Raw genomic sequence first — 16,688 nt, 5'->3', positions numbered from 1 at the left:
TGAAGAGACCAAAGTCTTCTTTGCTCTTACGTTACATCATGGGACTGTTATTACAAACGTCGTCCAGGTCTGGACCAAAGAATAGCTTTTAATACTTACTACTGAGCGGTAAACGAGTTAATCTGCATGGAAACTGATGAAGTAGATCCAGTGGACGTTCTGCTCATAAAAACAAACAAAAACACATAAAATCTTATTCCCCCACCAGCACAGTTAAAACAGTAGACAAATCAAACTATCATTGTTTTATTTTTCTTAAAATCACTTGAAAGCTTGCAAGGAATTCAGTACCTTGGTATTTGATGACAAAAGCAAGAATTATGTACAAGACTATACACTCAGCAATGTTACAGAAAATTACATTGAAAATCAGTTAGATAGCATATGGTGTAATTCATTCGAGAGATAATACTGCACTTTACACTTATAAAAATATTGAATTCTGTTCCATAGAATATATCTGTGCTAAGAAACCTGACAGCCTAATTTATTGCCATACTCAAGAAAGTTCAGTCGCAAAGATAAACAAGACAAAAACCGTGATCTCAGTAAAATTACAGCTTACACACAGGGACACATTCAGACTCTAAGTGGAAAAGGTGCAAATATCAATAATAGGGGGGAAAACAAAAATTCTAAAAGGGTGCAAAAAGAAAAGGAGGGGGAAGCACTTTGTGGTAAACGGACAACAGGACAGGAGTCTGAACATGAGTGCAGGTTTCTGCCTCGGTTAAAATGCCATCTATGGGTTTTGGATACACGAAACACTAACATTAAACCAGCAATGATTTGAACAGCTTCACTTGCCAAAAAAGGTCTTTCAGTTCTTGTTTCTTTAAGCAGATCATCATTAACCAGTCTTATTTAAAGAACACGAGTTCGGTTTTTATTTTTTAAACGTAAAATTCCACACTAGTCTTGAGATCTTTAAGAGCAAGTCTATACTGGTAGTCTTTTATGACGCATTATAAGCATAATGCATTATTAGAATTAAGACGATATATAAGCAGAAGTTACTTTGCACGTGACTAGATGACACAAACTTCAATCCTCTGGTACTCTGAATTTGCCTTTAGTGGTTTTATGGTCGGCACCATGGTCTTGTTCTCCTCCAAAGCTTTCTAAATCCTGGTGTCCAACTTCAACTCCGACAGACATGACAGCCTAGTACAAGACACGCTCCACTGTGAAGAATTTGTTAGAATTTCCAGTCTTGAACCGCTTTCCCCCAAACTGGTTTTTAATAACTCAAAGTGCGCAATTGAAAAAGCTCTAAAATTCAAGGCTTTTAAAAAAACAGCTGGATTTCAGGATTTGAAACACTTGCTACACACATGCATCATGCTTGTGATAGCATCCATGTCCCCAAACAATTAGAAACGAGATTTATCTAGAATCGCCTCACGCTCGGATTCCCATGCTATCGTGAAGCTACAGGTTTAATCGCTGGATTAACGTTTGAAAAACCGCATCGTTGGCCAGTTAGCGGGTTCAAACAAGACTGAAGGTTAGTTCAAGTGCAGTTCTACCACAACACGTTTGCTGACGCTAAGCTTTTCACTATGGACACTAAATGTACATGGGCAATGAAGAGATATAAAATGCACCAATGCGAGTTGTGCGTTAACACACTAGGCTTCGTGGACGTCATAAATGGTGCTCACATCAGCGGTCCTATATGTATGGAGGTGAAATGCACTGTACAAGTCTCATGCTTATGTCTTATGGCTAATTCACGTATCATTAGAAGGCAGTTATCTAAGTGCAATTCAAGCAGTTGGTACGCGCTGTACCGTTTCAGTTCCCAGGAAGACGTGAGGATTTAGCGGCATATGACGAGTTTTACAGCAAATCAAAAGGACCAGTTTGGTGAAATTTTCTGGAGCTTTTAAAGAAAGAAAATAATAATAATAATAATAATAATAATAATAATAAATCATAGCATACAGCATTACTTTTCCATGACTGAAATGATCAAAATAAAATGGGCTTGGAACTTTTATAAACATATTTTAGACTCTAGAACTGATAACAAATGGAAACAATAGGAGAGTATGAATGGCACCGCAAAGGTAGAGAAGAACGTGTGATAACGGGTCCGATGGCAGCGGTCAATTTGAATCAAATGATTTTTTTTTTTTTTTTTAAAAATGCAAACTAAAAGACAAGGCAATCTCAGTGATGGCCAGTTTACATATATATCTTCATGAACAGTATCTACAGGAGCAGTTGGCCATTTTTAACACAGTGTTTTCATTAGCGTACCTCCATGACATGTTTGTAAGCCTATGTACACACACATTTACACACCCAGCTGAGCATGCTCAGTCTGCCTCTCAGAAGACTCTGGTTACTGAGAGCAGAATACCTGAGTTTAAAAAAAATAAAAAAAAATAAAAATAAAAATAAGGAGGATCACCACAACTTCACTGCTGGAACCCTACAGCACTCATTTATTCACTCTCACTCACACACACACCTCTGAAAGATCTCACACACTGCACTTTCAGTGACTGGCTTGCACCAAACAATCCCAAGTTCTAATAAAACTGTCTACTTTGCACAGCTTGTATTAAATGCACCATAGTGTAATACGTACACTAGTGAAGGGACAAGTATAAAACAGGTTATTGCCTAAAACTGACCAGCTGATAACACAAAACAATATAAAATAATACTTAAACTCATGTACACCTAACATACAACAACCGATCCTTGCATTTCAACTAAGTTCTGAATTACATTCTCTAGTGAAATGTTAACTAGCCATCGCTTTTTGCTAGAGGGTAAAAGGGATTAATGAATCAGTGTAATTGACATGAGAGTTGATTTAGTTTCTAACTGATTGCTGCAACTGAATCTGCACTCGCTCGACAGTTAAGAATAAAATCGCGTCATTAAGATGCAAATTGCTTTACACATGCAGTTTGGAAAGAACCTGCACATGGCTGGTGCAACCACCTGCTGCTCTGCCCCTGTGTGCTGTATGCTAAATAAGGTTAACTGCTCTCAGAAGGGGTGTGCCTGAATCGGAGTCTAAGCCCAGCCAAGCCTCACTACAACACTACCCATTCACCTGATATGTTTTATTTAAAAAAATTAAAATAATAATAATAAAAAAAAGTGTGTGTGCCAGGTACAGGCTGAGTGAGAGTGTGTATGTGTGTGAGAGGCTGCACTAGGAGGCAAAGAGAGGAGTATCCACAGCAAGCAGTCAGTGAGATGAGGCCCGGGGAACCGCAAACCTGGCAGACAGAACATACTCGTGATTAGTCAGAAAGCTGAGGTCTAGTTCTAAATACAGTGATTGCTATGAATGGGCACACCTCTAGACCGCTTATTCTAAATACACTGATTGCTATGAATAGCCAGACCTCTGGACCTATAGCAGAATTTCTTTTTTAAGAAATGTCTGTCATTCAGTAGTTTTCAAACCAAGAACCATCACAGCTTCTGAAGCAGGTTGAAGTTAAATGTATTTCTGGAAATCATTTGGCTGATGGCAGTTCATCAGACCAAACACTAACTATAGGAATACATGTATTGTTGGCCACAAGTCAAAAGTGATTAATGTATTATTTATTATGAACGAATCACTAATGGTTTATGTTTAAAATGCAACTCCATTCAGGCATGTCAGCTGTTTATCCAGATGCAAGGAATAATATTGTTTTGTATCCTCTGTAAGCAAGCAATTTTATGTAACTGGAACATCACACATTTTAGCTGTAATATCCCGGCTCTAGTCCGTTTTGTCAATACACAGCCAACTACCTCCTACTTGTACAGGGTGAGAACAAATAATGGACTATTTTATGGTGGAAGCCATGACAAAAGGTCAGCTGTTGGTCATTTGCAAACTTTCAAGACCCTTGTGTTTACCACTTTCTTTTAGCTGTCATTTTCTATTTTTGATCCCGTGGCTCCAAAAACTCACTGGGTCTTAAATTTAACACTATGTGTACACCCAGATGGGCCAGAAACATCAGAATCTTGGGTAACAATTTTGAAATGAGGATTTAAAATTGTTTTCCTAAGTAGGACCCCTTAGAATATGACAGAAATCTGTGGATGTGCTAGAGAAATCATACCTCTGCAGTCTCTGTACTAGTTCTGTGACCATGGAGTCGGAGATGCCAGGGCATGCCTCTTCTGCCAGGAATATGGCCTCCCTCAGCTCCTCCACTGCCTCTGGCTTTCCATTGCTTGCCTCACCCTTCTGCTTCAGCTGGAGATGGAAGAGAGAGGAGCCACTGTTAAACTGTTAAATCTCTTGTGGTCTACAGCAGCAACAGGCCTAGTACTCAAACTGTTTATTTGACCTACATATGCAAGACATCTCAAGAGGAGACTGCTGCTTTGCACTGCACAGCGATATGCTGTGTCTGAAAGCAGATGCTGCTGATGGAACCCCCATGAAACACGTGATGTGTGGGGTTTTTTTTACTACACAAGAAATAACTAGAGTAGCCCAAGCCTAATAGGTGCATTGCAAATACATAATGAGATCTTACTTCTGCAAACAGTGGAGATATAATAGTTGACAAGCTCTGGGACAAAGGCCTTTGCACACTGCTCTGTACCTGAGAAAGGGAGAACACAACAGTGAGTCAGAAAGAGACAATTATGCATATTTATATTAGCACTTATTTCTGACAATGATGCTGATTGTGGAGGTTTACAGATTACACATGAATTTATACTACACATGAATAATGCCATTTACTGATGGTACATAAAAATGACCTACACATTTCTGGGCCCAGTGCAAAAGCGTTCTCTGTGCTCCCTAGGCCTGTATCTTGAAGGTGCTTATTATCTTTCAGTACAGACTCTCCAAGCGCCCCTACACTTGAAGACACTGAACCTCTAGACCCAAAGGACCTCTGTGCACATCTATAAGGCTGAGAGTTTCTTTTTCCCTCTTACCTCGCTGTCGTCCTGAAGCTGCATGATTCCATTTTGGATTTTTTTGGGGTCCTTCTCTCTCATGGTAAAGATCCACTCATCGTTTCCAGAGTCGTTCCCACCTGAGGCCTGGCCATCCTGTTCCCTAGGTAGAGAAACAGAGATGGATTTTAATGTGAATTGCCAAAAGAAAAAATGGTCAGAAGAATACTGTCAGAAGTGCAGCAAAATGTAATGTTAATCAATAATACATGCTATTACAACGAAGTTCACCAGCATAATTATTTTTCTAAGCTGTATCACATTAGAATAATTAATGTCAAGCTACATTGCCTGACATGATGCTAAATAAAAATTCAGATCATAAAGACAAAAAACACTTAAAATACTGAACTGACAATATTTGTGTTGTAAATTTGAATTTCTTTTAGTTATAGTTTTATTATAGTTTTAATGTCAGAACCAAGTCTGATATGTTATTCTACTCATTTCGGATACACAAATATCCAGTTTGTGTGCCTTTGATGAAATTTTGGCTTGAATCAACGTGCACAAAAATGTTGGAAGTAAAGAATCAGGGAGTAAAAAAGAAAGGGTAATCAGCCTGTGCTTACGTGTCAGAGTCGTCAGAGCTGGAATTGTCTCGACTCTGCTCAGACTTCCACCTCTTGTACCGGTCAATGAGCTCTGTGAGGTACGAGGTCTTTTTAGAGTAACGTACAATAAGCTTATGTTTCAGCAGCTCTTTGGCTGTAGGTCTCTGCAGAGAAAGATACAACATAGGCACCCAGCTTAAAAAAAAAAAAAAAAAGTATAATGATGCAGAATGATTTATTCAAAGTCTTAGAAGTACATGAATGAGTTAAAGCTTTTAAATACAGCAGCACGGTAGAAACGGCATATAACGTTGGTTATGTAGACATATAGTGTTGAAATATCGGATGCTTACAAAGCTCGGCTCCTTGTTGAGACAGGCTTCTACAAACTCTTTTAGCGGTTTGCTGTAGTTTCCCTCCAGAGTTGGCGGGTTGTTCTTTGGGATGAGGAATAAAACCTTCATGGGGTGCAGTTCAGAGTGGGGTGGCTCTCCCTTGGCCAACTCTATCGCAGTTATACCCAACGACCAGATATCTGCCTGAAACATACAATCACGGCACTCGATGCATAAAACCGTTCACTCAGCATTCACTCTAGTACATTAACACCTTGCCATGAGAACAGACACTGGATCAAAAGGTCTGGTGCATGTGGATAGTTTGTTTAACGTTCTTTTAATGCCATACCAGCATCCCTGGCTATTTTCATGGCAGGATAAAGGTAGATATTTTTGCAGTTCTTAAAGTATTACAGTAGAATCTTACAGGTCCTTCAGTTCAATTCTCATTAAAAACTTCCACATTTTTTCCTCAGTGAGACATTTTGGAAAACTCTTAGAATACATATTTTCTAAGTAAAAGCATAGTCTAAGTGTTGTTCAGAGCATAACAGTCCATTAATACGTGTTAGTCATCTTTGAGTTACAGAGGTCACATGTTGGGGGTTCTTTACTGTTTAGAAGACAGCATGTATAAGTCTTGATTGTTCAATATGGCATCTTGTGTATTCGTTCTGATGGTGTCTGGATTCGAAAAGGAAGTCGAGGATTTGTCTTTTGTTTATGGCAGGGTTCATTCGATGTTTCTTATGAATACATTGGTCCCATGCCATTTGCTACTTTTCGAGACGTACGAGTTTGTAATTGGTTTGAGGTCTGATTGTGGGATTTGACAATCTGTAATTTCCATTTTGAGGGCTTTCTTTGGAGAAACGTCTGCATGTTCATTGCCATATAGCTTGGTATCTGGTGCATGTGGATGACTGAATGAGATATACACAAGAGAGCAGGTCAAAGATCACCCCTCCTTAGCTGACAGGTTCCATATAAACTTGTAAAATGTTAGAGATTTCACAACTACACCAGAACATATATTTATCATTATGGAGTGGGAGGGAGCTGGGAAGCTATTGCTGAAATATTATTTCAGACCATATGACCATAGCTCATTTTAATGTTGAAATTGATATTTGGATTTTAAACTAACCCTAACCCAAACTGCCTGTTTTAACAAACACAAAACTCTCAAATCAAAGTAAATAGTTCCTTCATTAATATCTACAAAATGAAAAAAAACATGTCTCCTACATGAGGTCATCAACCAAGTGTAGGAACAGGGTTTCAGAGACTGCTCAGTACAATAAGGAAGTATAGAGTGAGTCAGCACAGTACAGCAAGTTTGTACATAATCTGAATTTAGAGTCACTCTATCTCTGACACACATACAGAAACCAGGAAACTGTAAAGGATTTTTTTGAAGAGATAAAGAAAACCGTATCTGATCACCTGGCTATCTGTAACACTGCATCAGTACACACTCTAAATGGCACTAACATTCCTACATCAATGTGTAGCCAAGTTCATATCTGATCTGGTCAGGGGTTTTTGATGGGTGCTGACCTTTGAATCGTAAGCTGACTGTTTTATGACCTCAGGTGCCATCCAGAATGGAGTGCCCACAAACGTGTTCCTCTTGATCTGAGTGTCCGTAAGCTGGCCTGCCACGCCGAAGTCAGCCAGCTTCACATCACCCTGCTCTGACAGCAGCACATTAGCAGCTGTGGAGAAACATATACAGACACGTTAGGCTTTAAGGTGAATGAAGCTCCATGTCAGGAATAATAATGCGGATTTATTCATCATGCACTTTTAAAATGGAACATATTCACATTATTAAGATACCTTTAATGTCTCTGTGAATTTTCTTTTCTGAATGCAAGTACTCGAGGCCCTTGAGGATTTCTCTCAGTATAGTCGCAATCTGGAACTCATCCAGTGGCCCTGGCTCCAGCTGTGACAGAGTGTGATGGACAGTGTGAACCCTACATACATAGGCACTGTGCAATTCTCTACAAGACTACTCATTATGAACTGCGATACACTTGACACGATGATTATAACACACTACTTACCAAATCTAATGCTGATCCTCCTCCTAAATACTCCATTATGATCCATAACTTTGTGCTCTGAAAGAAAAAGAGCAAAAAAAAAAAAAAAAGAAAACCCCACAAACTTTAGCACATTTTGTTAGAACTCAATAGCACGTTAGGCCACAAGCAGACAGCCATCTAAACCCACATCAGAGCTCACATATCCTGTGACCACAATCATATGAGTGAGTTACGAAGAAGTACCAACTAGCTGCAGGCAGGTCCAAAATAAAAACTTTAATCATTTCTGTAAATGTGCCATAACACAAATACAATCATCATAAAATAAAAATGTATTTAATGTTTTTTAATCCATAAGAGTTTGTGCATTAATATATTTTAGGCAAAGTTTGCACATATCTAGACTTCTAGTGGAGTCAACAGTCCAAAAAAACACCACAGTAAATGTGATAACTTATATTACTCACAGTAAATATCATTATTATTAGATAACAGGCAGCTGGAAATACAGGAAGTTACCTTGAAGTTTCCTCTAATAAAGTGATCATCAAAAGCATAGCCAAAGGATCTGTGACTTTTTTAAGAATGTGGAAATCACACTATCGCCACATGCATGGCATTTATAGTTATACGTTTAAAACAAAATTTTATCCTCACCTAAATAAAAACAACAAAGTCTATAAAGAATGTCAATCTGGACCTGTGAGGGAAAAGTATCATAAAACCCTCTAATGTAATGCCACACAAATCGATTTTATATGGAAGTATTAAGAAAGCCCCCGTTTTTATTTGCAGACTGCAGTGCAGTGGTAACAAATCTGACCCACATACCACATATGTAATCAGTATAGGCCATCCGAGATGAGATTGCCATTTAAAGATCACATTTGTAAGTGCTGGTATTATTTATAAACCATGTTTAGTACTGGCAGTATATAAATCTCTAAATGGAACTGTCTATAACAAAGCACATGTTTAAAGAATGAGTGAAAATAGTATATGAAGAAGGGAATTCCACACACTGAAAGGTCTATGAGATTCTGAGCAAGGAAGAAAAAGAATCAGCAGTTTAGCAACTTCCCTGATCTTTATAGTAAGGAATTACACTTAACTATGGCTTTCATCTGCTTCATGCTCTTATAGGATAAAAATTAAATTCTTGGTGCATAGCGCTGCCATTTAGTGACCACAGAGTTCAACTAGGCAGGAAATGAAAAAAGTTGCCTCTGAGAGGAAATGATAAGCAAAAAAAAAGGACAAGTAGAGAAAGAAAGCATGTTCTGGACAGATGTAAAGGTGTGTCATTGGCAGAGACAGAAATGTGCAATGTGCAGCCTTGTCTTTTGATCAGAGGTGGACGGTCTCCATTAATCTTATTAATAACGGCAAACAGAAAATAATGTTTCGGTAGCACAATGCATAAAATCATGCAACTGCAGATACAGAGCTTCAATTAAAGTTCACGTCAAATATCAGAACAGGGGGAAACACATGTGATCTCGATGACTTTCTCTCCGAGAAATGACTTCTCTCTCAATGATACCGGTGTGACCAACAGCCCATGACATGGTTGTTAGTCACACCAGTATTTTAGACCAATACTGTTTTTCCAATCCATTTACGACCAAATTTTAAAGAAATCCTGACAAATTCTGTTTGTAGCTATTTTCTGACTAGATTGGTTCTAGGAGTCATTTAAAGCATTTACTAAAGATGAATAAAAGGAAGCTGTAAATTTGTCACGCTGCACAGAGCAAGCAACCTACACACTCTCAGTTCGGTCTTCCGTTATCCCGCAAGCTGACTGCCCTCTTCCACTCACAAAATATCAACAACTCATCACGGCCCAGTTCTGTGACTTTATTTCGACAGGATCCCAGTTCAAATGCACACCTATCATCACTAGCTTTTTAAAAACAACCTATAAAAGATCCAGTCTAATTTTGTTAAGGCTTTGTTAAGGTTTCATTTCACACCTGGAAAAGACGCTGGTGTTGCAGGGGGTAAGCATCCAGTCCTCCACAACTGTTAGCTAGCATCTACATTGGCATGTTTGTTTTAGAATGCCCATTTTACAAAAAAAAAAAAAATCTGACCAGATATGCAGTTCCTCTCAGAAAACTCACAACAATAAAATAAGCTTGAATTACCACTTTGCATTGTCATTTTAAACCATAAAGCAGTTTTAAATGATAATGTGTTTACAGTGAAACAAACGATGGTTACATCATTTGACAGAACAGAGATCTCCAACAGAGATAGCGCCTGTTCTCTGTAAGACTTCGGTATACAGCTGGAAAATAGTCTTCAAAATCAATTTTTGGAAAAGAACAAAGTTTGGGGGAAAATATCAAATAGCCTATTGCATTTAAAGCAATGCCGAGAGAAAGTAGGATTTACGACAACAAAAAAACATCAACATGAGTCATGGGCTTTTACGTTGCAATATAAGCATGTACATGCATGCATGCACGCCATCCAACGGATGGAGAATCGATTCTGGGAGTGGGAATGACTTGCAGAAATATCTTCTTCCTGTCCTCTGTTTCCAGTTCCCTCTGAATCTTTCTAAATTTTTTTGCTGATGTCTTTCTGTGCTCCCTCATCAGTGTCCATCCTTTAGTACAATGTATATGGTTTACAGTCATTTATCCATGTTAGCAGACTTCTCAAGATAAAATAATCTTTTAAAAATCAACCTCAATCAAAAAGAACAATGACTTAAACCTGGAGCCATCATGTAGCATCTTTAAAACACTACATGATGGTACATTAAGAGAATCAACCCCAAACTTTTTCCATTCAAGCCAGCACAAGACACATACATCTTACATATCATCTCACACTGTGCATCGCTGTGATTTGACTAGTAGTGATGATGCACTTACCTTCAGATATGATCCATAATACTTTGTAACGAAGGGGCTGTCACATTGGCTCAACACTGTGATCTCCTGCTGTATATCCTCAATCTCGTCTTCTGCTTCCTCCAGATCAATGATCTTAATGGCCACGACCTTCTGGGTACGATTGTCTATTCCTTTATACACCTCTCCAAATGAACCTTTACCGATCTTCTCCAGCTTAGTGAACAGCTCTTCTGGGTCGGTTTTAATATTCTAAACAAACAAAGAAAGGAACATTAGTTTACAGGGATAACCAAATGCATGCCAAGTTTTGGGTCTGAAGTTGTGTAAGCTGGATTCCACCTCGCAATGGACATCAAGTGTATATGAAACTTTTTATAGTCAACATTCCAGTCACCTGAAAGTAACAAGAAACTGCAATGTAATAAAGCAAACCAAATGCACATGGTTCATCAGTTAAACACACTGAAATCTTAAAGAGCAACTCCGCCACGTCTACGAGTAGAACATGACGAAGTGTTTCACGTCTCAATTATTCAACAAAAGTACAGAGTCCTTCAACTGCAGGAGGGCTGATAAGGACTTTATAAAGCCTAATGTGTTGGGAACCGTCTTCACAGAAGCAAAGTCTTTGCCCTGTAGAACACAGCCTGTGTTGTCTGTGTTGTAAGGTGATGGAGTTAAAATCTTAACCATAACAACTCCTTTTTGAAGAGATGTTCCTACTACACCTGATCTGTTTACAGTAAGAAAGCACTGAATTGAAGTGAATTGCAGTGAATGAATGAGTCTTTGGTAGTGTTTGAGCCTCACAAAACAAAGAGACTGACTCTGTTTACAGAGGGATTACTTTACACTCGTTCCTGGTAAATCTGAAGGCATTTTACTACACACTCGATGGCAAAAGCAGTTAGATACTTGTGGGTTTTGCATGCCGCATTCAGGAAAAGAAAGAAAACATGGGGGGAAAAACACAACCTTAAAATATCCAGAAAGCTATGATGACAAATACACCAGTTATGATTGGAGCAGTAATTCATCACTATGTTTTCTCTGGTTTCTGATTTACAGCATACTGGTAAACTCCCATCACTGTATATTGTTAAAAGCCTGTGTCAACTTTAAAGGCCCTCAGTAACTGTTTAAAATTATTGAATATGTCAGGAAAAGAAACTTGCATTTAGAAATGTGTCAGAAATTTAATGAAATGAACAGTCACTGCTTTTTAACAAATAGAACTAATGTATGCATTTCCTCACACCTTGGGCAAATGGCTTACAACCCAGTCTCTATGCATATATAATCATGCAGCTGACACATAACTGGTCATGTACTATCTGGAACGGTATTGATTATAAAGGTGTGAACAGGCTTAATCATCTGCAGGCCAGATAAATAAGATTTGATGTACAAAGCACAGACCACAAAGAAAAAACAAACCCCTAGAACATCTGTCACACATCTTCTCTCATTTATCAGTCATTAACAAGACTAGGAAAGTGAGAACAAAGAAAAAAAGAAGAAAAGAAATCAGTTTGTTACAGGAAAGAGCAGAGATTTACCTGCTGACAGATGGACTCCATTTGAGCTCTTTTCTCTCAGCTGAACATTACTCACACTGGCCCTGGCAGTCAGGTGCACATGCTTTATCACGACAGTAAAACGAGGCGTTGTTCACGCACACTTATCTAGCATGTACGAGTGTACTCTCTTATGGAATGGTGTTAAAGGGCGCAGCGGAGCCCTACAACACTTGACAGAAGAAAAATGTATGATTTACAGCCACAATCTGGCAACAAACTTTCAACAGTCCAGATCAGCACTGCTCTTAATCTAGACAAGTTTCATTCAGATTGTTTACTGACTTGCTTAGTTATTTTTGTTAACTACAGACTGATAATAAAGACTTTAGAGACGTGTTTTAATCCTTTTTCACAGCCAGGCATTTGGACATTATTGTGTGTGTGTGGTGGTGTGAGAAAACCTGCTGGATGTTGCTGTGGCTAAAACCTGGAAATGTTTTAGACCAAAATTGAGTTTTTCTACCTACACTATAGTATGACATCTGATATCAAAATGTGTATTTTCCAAAAGCTGTGAAAAAATTTAATCTTTTAAATCACACTTTGTCTGACTGGCTGGAAATATCACACTGGCTATGGAGGGGTTTAACAAATATGGTAACAAAAATAATCAGTATGCATGAAGATGTCTAAAGTCCGGCTAGTGACTAGCGTCAAATCGATTCAGTTTATAATCACATACTGGCTGTCAAAATGTCTGATGTTCCTGCATGTCATATCAACAGAACAGGGAAGAGGTTATACACACTCATTATAGAGAATATTTTAATGGTCTAATGCAAATATATTAACATCAAGCCAACAGGACAGAAACAAACAGACTGAACCAGCAGTCTGACTTTTATCTCATAAGTGATGAGAAAGAGACTGAAGCAGATGATGCTGATTAATTCTTTTCCACTTACAGTTCTTTGGCAGTTGTATTTTGACATTTTAGGTTTGCATCAGCTCTGTGATGCTGGGGTTTAAACTCAGAGTCCTCTGTTTTAGCCAAAATCTTTAACCACTGAACCATCAGCTTCTTAGATTATAAATGTAGCAGCATATGCTAAATATGCTTATGTCCTTTTCAAAGTTAGAGGATAACCAGAACTAGGTGTGTACTTGTGCTTCGTCAGATTTTCGCCTGTTATCCAAGATACAGGAAGAATGTTTATGATGGCAAGTCTGCCCATTATATCATTTCCCTTTAAAACTGAAAGCACATTTGATCATGATCGGGAAACTATGACTAACTTTACAGCCACAATAAACAAATACAAACTTGAAATTCATGGGAGGATATTGCATAACTGCTTTAGGAATATTGAGCCATGCTGGCAGAGATAACGATAAATTTAAAACAGCAGTCTAAAACCCGTCACAGCACCAGAATGGGTGGCCAGGTAATGACGGAGCTGTGTGACTGGAACACAGGACAGGAAGGAAAGTGCTGCAGTGTTGGTAACCCACATAATGTTTACTCAGTCGACAGACTGTGCTCAAGTCTTGACCTCAAAGGCCTATCTGATCCAGCAGCAACCTGCAGGGAAATACCAAAAACACCACTGACAGTTTCTAGTTCAAGCTCAGAATCTCATTACAACTGCAAGAAAATGCATCTACTTCAAGACTTGTTCTTGGGACTCAGACACAACTCCGGATGTTCCAGGTGTGAACAGTACTGACGTCACTGTTACACGTCAAGTGTGACTAATTTATGCAATACCACATAAGTGCTGTAAATGTCTGATCGTAAATCATATGACTTGCGTGAGACCATGTTCCTCTTAGGATGCTGACTGCAGAGAGAATAGGGCTGTGTGAAGGAACCCAAAAACCCCAAGTTTGTGTGTGTGTGTGTGTAATAAAAGACTAAATCCAAGACTCAGTCCTACTATAGGTATACAGATGAGAACATGCTGAGCTGGGAACATTTCTGATAATACAGCAGTGCTGCTTTTATACTAGGCAATACAGCATTTCCACTACACTCAACAAAACCTGACTAAATTAAAACTGTATCCCCAATGACCTGTTTGTCCTGGGCGCAAGGGCTACTAAATTGTCCACCCCAGCCACAGAAGACAGACAACTAATAAACGAATGTACACACACAGACACACACCATAAATGCTTTCCTCAGTAGCCACACAGTCGAAAAAGTATTGGAAATTCTCCACTTATAACCTGTCAACATAAAACCCAAGAATTTCCCTCATGGGATCAATAAAGTATATCTATCTATCTATCTATCTATCTATCTATCTATCTATCTATCTATCTATCTATCTAAAATGATTTCTAAGAGAAACCGAATTCCAACATACAATCTTTTTAACATTGTAAAACTGTTACTTTTGTCTACACTCAGATAAGATCAAAATAAAAAAGATCACATTTTATACTCTGTTTATTACATTTTTATATATTTATTTCAGTGTTGAGTTTTCAAAGAGTGTCAGAAGGTCCAGAAACATTTAGATAGAAACATTTCTGTTTATCGTTCACACTCACTAATCCTGGTCAGGGTCATGTCTGATCTGTAGCCTATCTCAGGAACGCTGAGGGTGAGGCAGGGTTACATCCTGAATTGGATGCAAGAAAGCTTAGTATCTTGCAAAGGAAAAGAAAAAAAATTCGGACAAATCAGCATGCAGTCACATCTCAGTTTGTAGACAGTAGTAGCAGATGGGATTAAGTGCTGATTCAGCAGTGTTTAGTCCTCCATGCAACACTGTAAAAGGTGTCAATGTAGGTTTGATGCCCTGATCGTTCAATATAAGATGTGGGACACTCACCTCACTCCCGAACAATGCTATAAACCCAGAGTTTCCCCTAAACCAGAGGTTTTCTATCTTATCAGCAATGGAAACGGTGTTCCTGCAGGCTTTCATTACAGTCACACTGGATAGCTGTTTGGAGGCTATGGACTGATTAAACAAGTGAAACCAGGTGTGGCAATGGCTTGGTTGGAATAAAGCCTGCAGCCACACCAGTACTTTATGGATAGGACTGAAGATCCTTTCTCTAAACAAACTCCCATATAGTCACATTTTATAGCGGATGAAGCGACATGATCATTAAAATGCTTACAGTATCTTGGCTAGACTCACGACTATGACTTCCGGTGTTGTTTCATGTCTTGTAGCGCTCAGGAAACTCCCCAGGAAACTGAACTAGTATCATGAAGAGACACAACCTGATTCTGTGTGGTTTGTGTTCATTACTAAGTCACGGCCAAGACAACGGAAATTAACGATATGCACAAGATATCTTGGTGCCAGAACAAACTCGCTGAAAAATTAACAATCGTTTAACCACGTTCATGTGTCCAATGCCAGAAAACTCAAGTGAAACATTTACTATACTGTAAACACACTCCACTTTCCGGTGCTCAGCAATACAGGTCATGTCAAAATACAAGCTCTTGGTCACATTATAGAGCGATTATTATGTACAATGGTGTGGTAATAAGATAACGTTACCTGTATGCCTGGAAGTCCTCTCTGGACAGGAGAGTGACGAGCCATGGCTTGTTATTCTGACCAAGTCTTTTGGTCACAAGAAAATAAAAGTAAAAATGAAGAAGAAAAAAAGAAGAAGAACTCCAAGTGGACGTGACCACCAGATCAGCTTGCAGGGTTTACCATAACACAACAGCCAAAATACAAAGAGTCCAGTAATGTCCAGGAGACTGTGGAGCGAAAAAGCGTCCTCGTTCCAAGTTGAGGTCTGGTCAGAGGATGGCTAGCTAAGACTAGTGTTTGTTATGAATGAGCAAACCAACTAATCTAAGATTGATGGTAGTTAATAGCGGGTCACTCCGGGTCTGTGTGATTCGCTCTGCTAGCAACCGAGCTAGGCTCGATGGAGAAATTACACCTCGAGCACTCGGACATCCATAATAATAATAATAATAATAGCAATAATAATAACGCTCTTCAGCACTTCCTCCCTGGATAAAAGAAGGCAGACATGAGCAGCAGTGCTGAGATGATTAAGTGTGATAAACCGTCGGAGGAACCCGACTGGAGAGGATTATGTTATTTTTGCCAACTGCCGCACAAGTTCGGTGGACGGACAGCAGGCTAGTTAGCTAACTTTCAACTTCCGCTTAGAACAGCTGCCAATATTGCACGGTTCCTTAAAACGTCTGTAATCCGAAGGCCAGGAAACTAGAAGTTTGTGTCTGCATTTAAAATGGATTTTAAAAAAAACACCGCAAAATTTCACCAAATACACTGCACTGATCTCGTCCTCCTCATTTTCCGCCGTAGCCTTCCGCCATATTGGAAACCTCTGATTATATCAAGGCGGAGCTAAACGGTTCGCCAGGACCAATCGCCATTCCAGCTTAAGC

The 16,688-nt window shown here is 39.0% G+C and overlaps 1 protein-coding gene across 2 annotated transcripts; it reads right to left on the bottom strand.

Moving 5' to 3' along the window:
* Positions 1 to 99: 99 nt before the first annotated feature.
* stk24a (serine/threonine kinase 24a (STE20 homolog, yeast)) lies at positions 100 to 16,630 on the bottom strand. 2 transcript variants are annotated; one of them, XM_058393408.1, is made up of 11 exons: positions 15,814 to 16,630; positions 10,785 to 11,015; positions 7,915 to 7,971; positions 7,685 to 7,793; positions 7,403 to 7,560; positions 5,858 to 6,043; positions 5,523 to 5,668; positions 4,930 to 5,053; positions 4,515 to 4,583; positions 4,092 to 4,228; positions 100 to 3,245 (listed from the first exon to the last, which is right to left on the bottom strand). In XM_058393408.1, exons 1-11 carry the CDS (start codon positions 15,856 to 15,858, stop codon positions 3,215 to 3,217), a joined length of 1,293 nt encoding a protein of 430 aa, XP_058249391.1. In that variant the 5' UTR covers positions 15,859 to 16,630; the 3' UTR covers positions 100 to 3,214. The 2 variants fall into 2 exon arrangements, with proteins under 2 accessions (XP_058249391.1, XP_058249392.1); XM_058393409.1 differs by lacking the exon at positions 15,814 to 16,630 and adding an exon at positions 12,326 to 12,392.
* Between the last annotated feature and the right edge of the window lie 58 nt (positions 16,631 to 16,688).

This window comes from Hemibagrus wyckioides, linkage group LG06 (assembly GCF_019097595.1).
Source record: "Hemibagrus wyckioides isolate EC202008001 linkage group LG06, SWU_Hwy_1.0, whole genome shotgun sequence".
NCBI lineage: Eukaryota > Metazoa > Chordata > Actinopteri > Siluriformes > Bagridae > Hemibagrus > Hemibagrus wyckioides.
The sequence above is the reverse complement of the archived record's forward strand: the minus strand, read 5'-3'. Positions and strand labels throughout refer to the sequence as shown.

Coding starts and splice junctions, on each gene's coding strand:
- stk24a (XM_058393408.1), bottom strand. CDS start 15,858: ATGGCTCGTCACTCTCCTGTCCAGAGAGGACTTCCAGGCATACAG. Junction 11,016..15,813: donor GAGGACTTCCAGGCATACAG/GTAACGTTATCT, acceptor TTGTTTGTTTAG/AATATTAAAACCGACCCAGA. Junction 7,972..10,784: donor ATTATGGATCATATCTGAAG/GTAAGTGCATCA, acceptor TTTTTCTTTCAG/AGCACAAAGTTATGGATCAT.